The sequence below is a fragment of the Lepidothrix coronata genome, unplaced genomic scaffold (assembly GCF_001604755.1).
Source record: "Lepidothrix coronata isolate B3197 unplaced genomic scaffold, Lepidothrix_coronata-1.0 Scaffold173, whole genome shotgun sequence".
In the NCBI taxonomy this organism is placed as follows: Eukaryota; Metazoa; Chordata; class Aves; order Passeriformes; family Pipridae; genus Lepidothrix; species Lepidothrix coronata.
The window spans coordinates 1630023-1630993 of NW_016690353.1; the positions used below are offsets into that span (position 1 = coordinate 1630023).

The 971-nt window shown below is 55.8% G+C and overlaps 1 protein-coding gene across 1 annotated transcript in view; it reads left to right on the top strand.

Moving 5' to 3' along the window:
• Window positions 1-802: 802 nt before the first annotated feature.
• The window catches only part of TMIE (transmembrane inner ear), a 13505-nt gene continuing 13336 nt past the window's right edge, over window positions 803-971 (top strand). Inside the window, exon 1 of the mRNA XM_017830008.1 lies at window positions 803-906. Within this exon, the coding sequence (XP_017685497.1) occupies window positions 808-906 (99 nt within the window). The 5' untranslated portion in view covers window positions 803-807. The remainder of the gene's footprint in view (window positions 907-971) is intronic.

The following is a 971-nucleotide window of genomic DNA, read 5'->3' on the forward strand; positions in this document are numbered from 1 at the left end:
TGGCTGGGGGGGTTGTGAAGGACTTGACTGGATCTTTTTCCAGAGAAGCTGTTGCTTCCCCTGGATCCCTGGAAGTGTCCAAGGCCAGGCTGGAGCAACCTGGGCTAGTGGGAGGTGTCCAGGGGGGTTGGAGCTGAATGATCTTTAAGGTCCCTTCCAACCCAACCCACTCTGGGAATCTTTGCATCCATAAGTCCGGGTGAAATTGTGGATCGTGGCAGCAAATCCTTCAGATTCCAAGAACCTGCAGGAGCGAAAGATGCTTTTAACATCCCGAGATATCCAACCCTCATCTCCAGCACCGCTGCACTGGGGGAGCTCTGATGCTGCTGATGCATCAGCTTGGCTTCCATCCCTCTTTTTTATTAAGGGAAGAGAATTCCCTCACCAAAGCAGGAGCAACACAAGAGCACCAGAGCTGGAATTGCTCAGGCAGCTGTTAAATATGTATATATATATATATATGTATAAAAGAGGAAAATCGGGGGGTTAATAAGTGAATTCCCTTCCTCTGGGCGGGCAGGGAGAGCTCCCAGCGCTCCTTTGCTCCTGCATCCCCCTCTCTCCAAGCCTGGCTCCGGGAGCAGCCGAGCTCTGTAAGTGACACCGGGCTAATTAATTAATTAATGACTCCCCGGCGTCGCCTCCGCGGCTGCTGGGCTAGAGAGGGAGGCAGGAAAAAAAGGGGCTGGGACAGCCCGGAGCTGCTGCTGCTGGGAAATGCTGAGCTGTGCTCCGAGCTGTCCGAGTCCTTCATAACCCTGCCCTGCCTCGGGCTCAGCCCTGGAAAAATCCTGGGAAGAGAAGATGGCGTGGGATGCAGCCCGGGAGCATCTTCCCTCCTGGGCGGGATCCTCCTGCCTCGTCCTGTCCTGCTCCCGAGCTGCCCTGGCGCAGTTAATCGAGGTGAGGGGTGGCTTTTCCCGGGGCTCGGGATGCTCCAGGAATGTGGGGGGTTTCTTTTCCCGGGG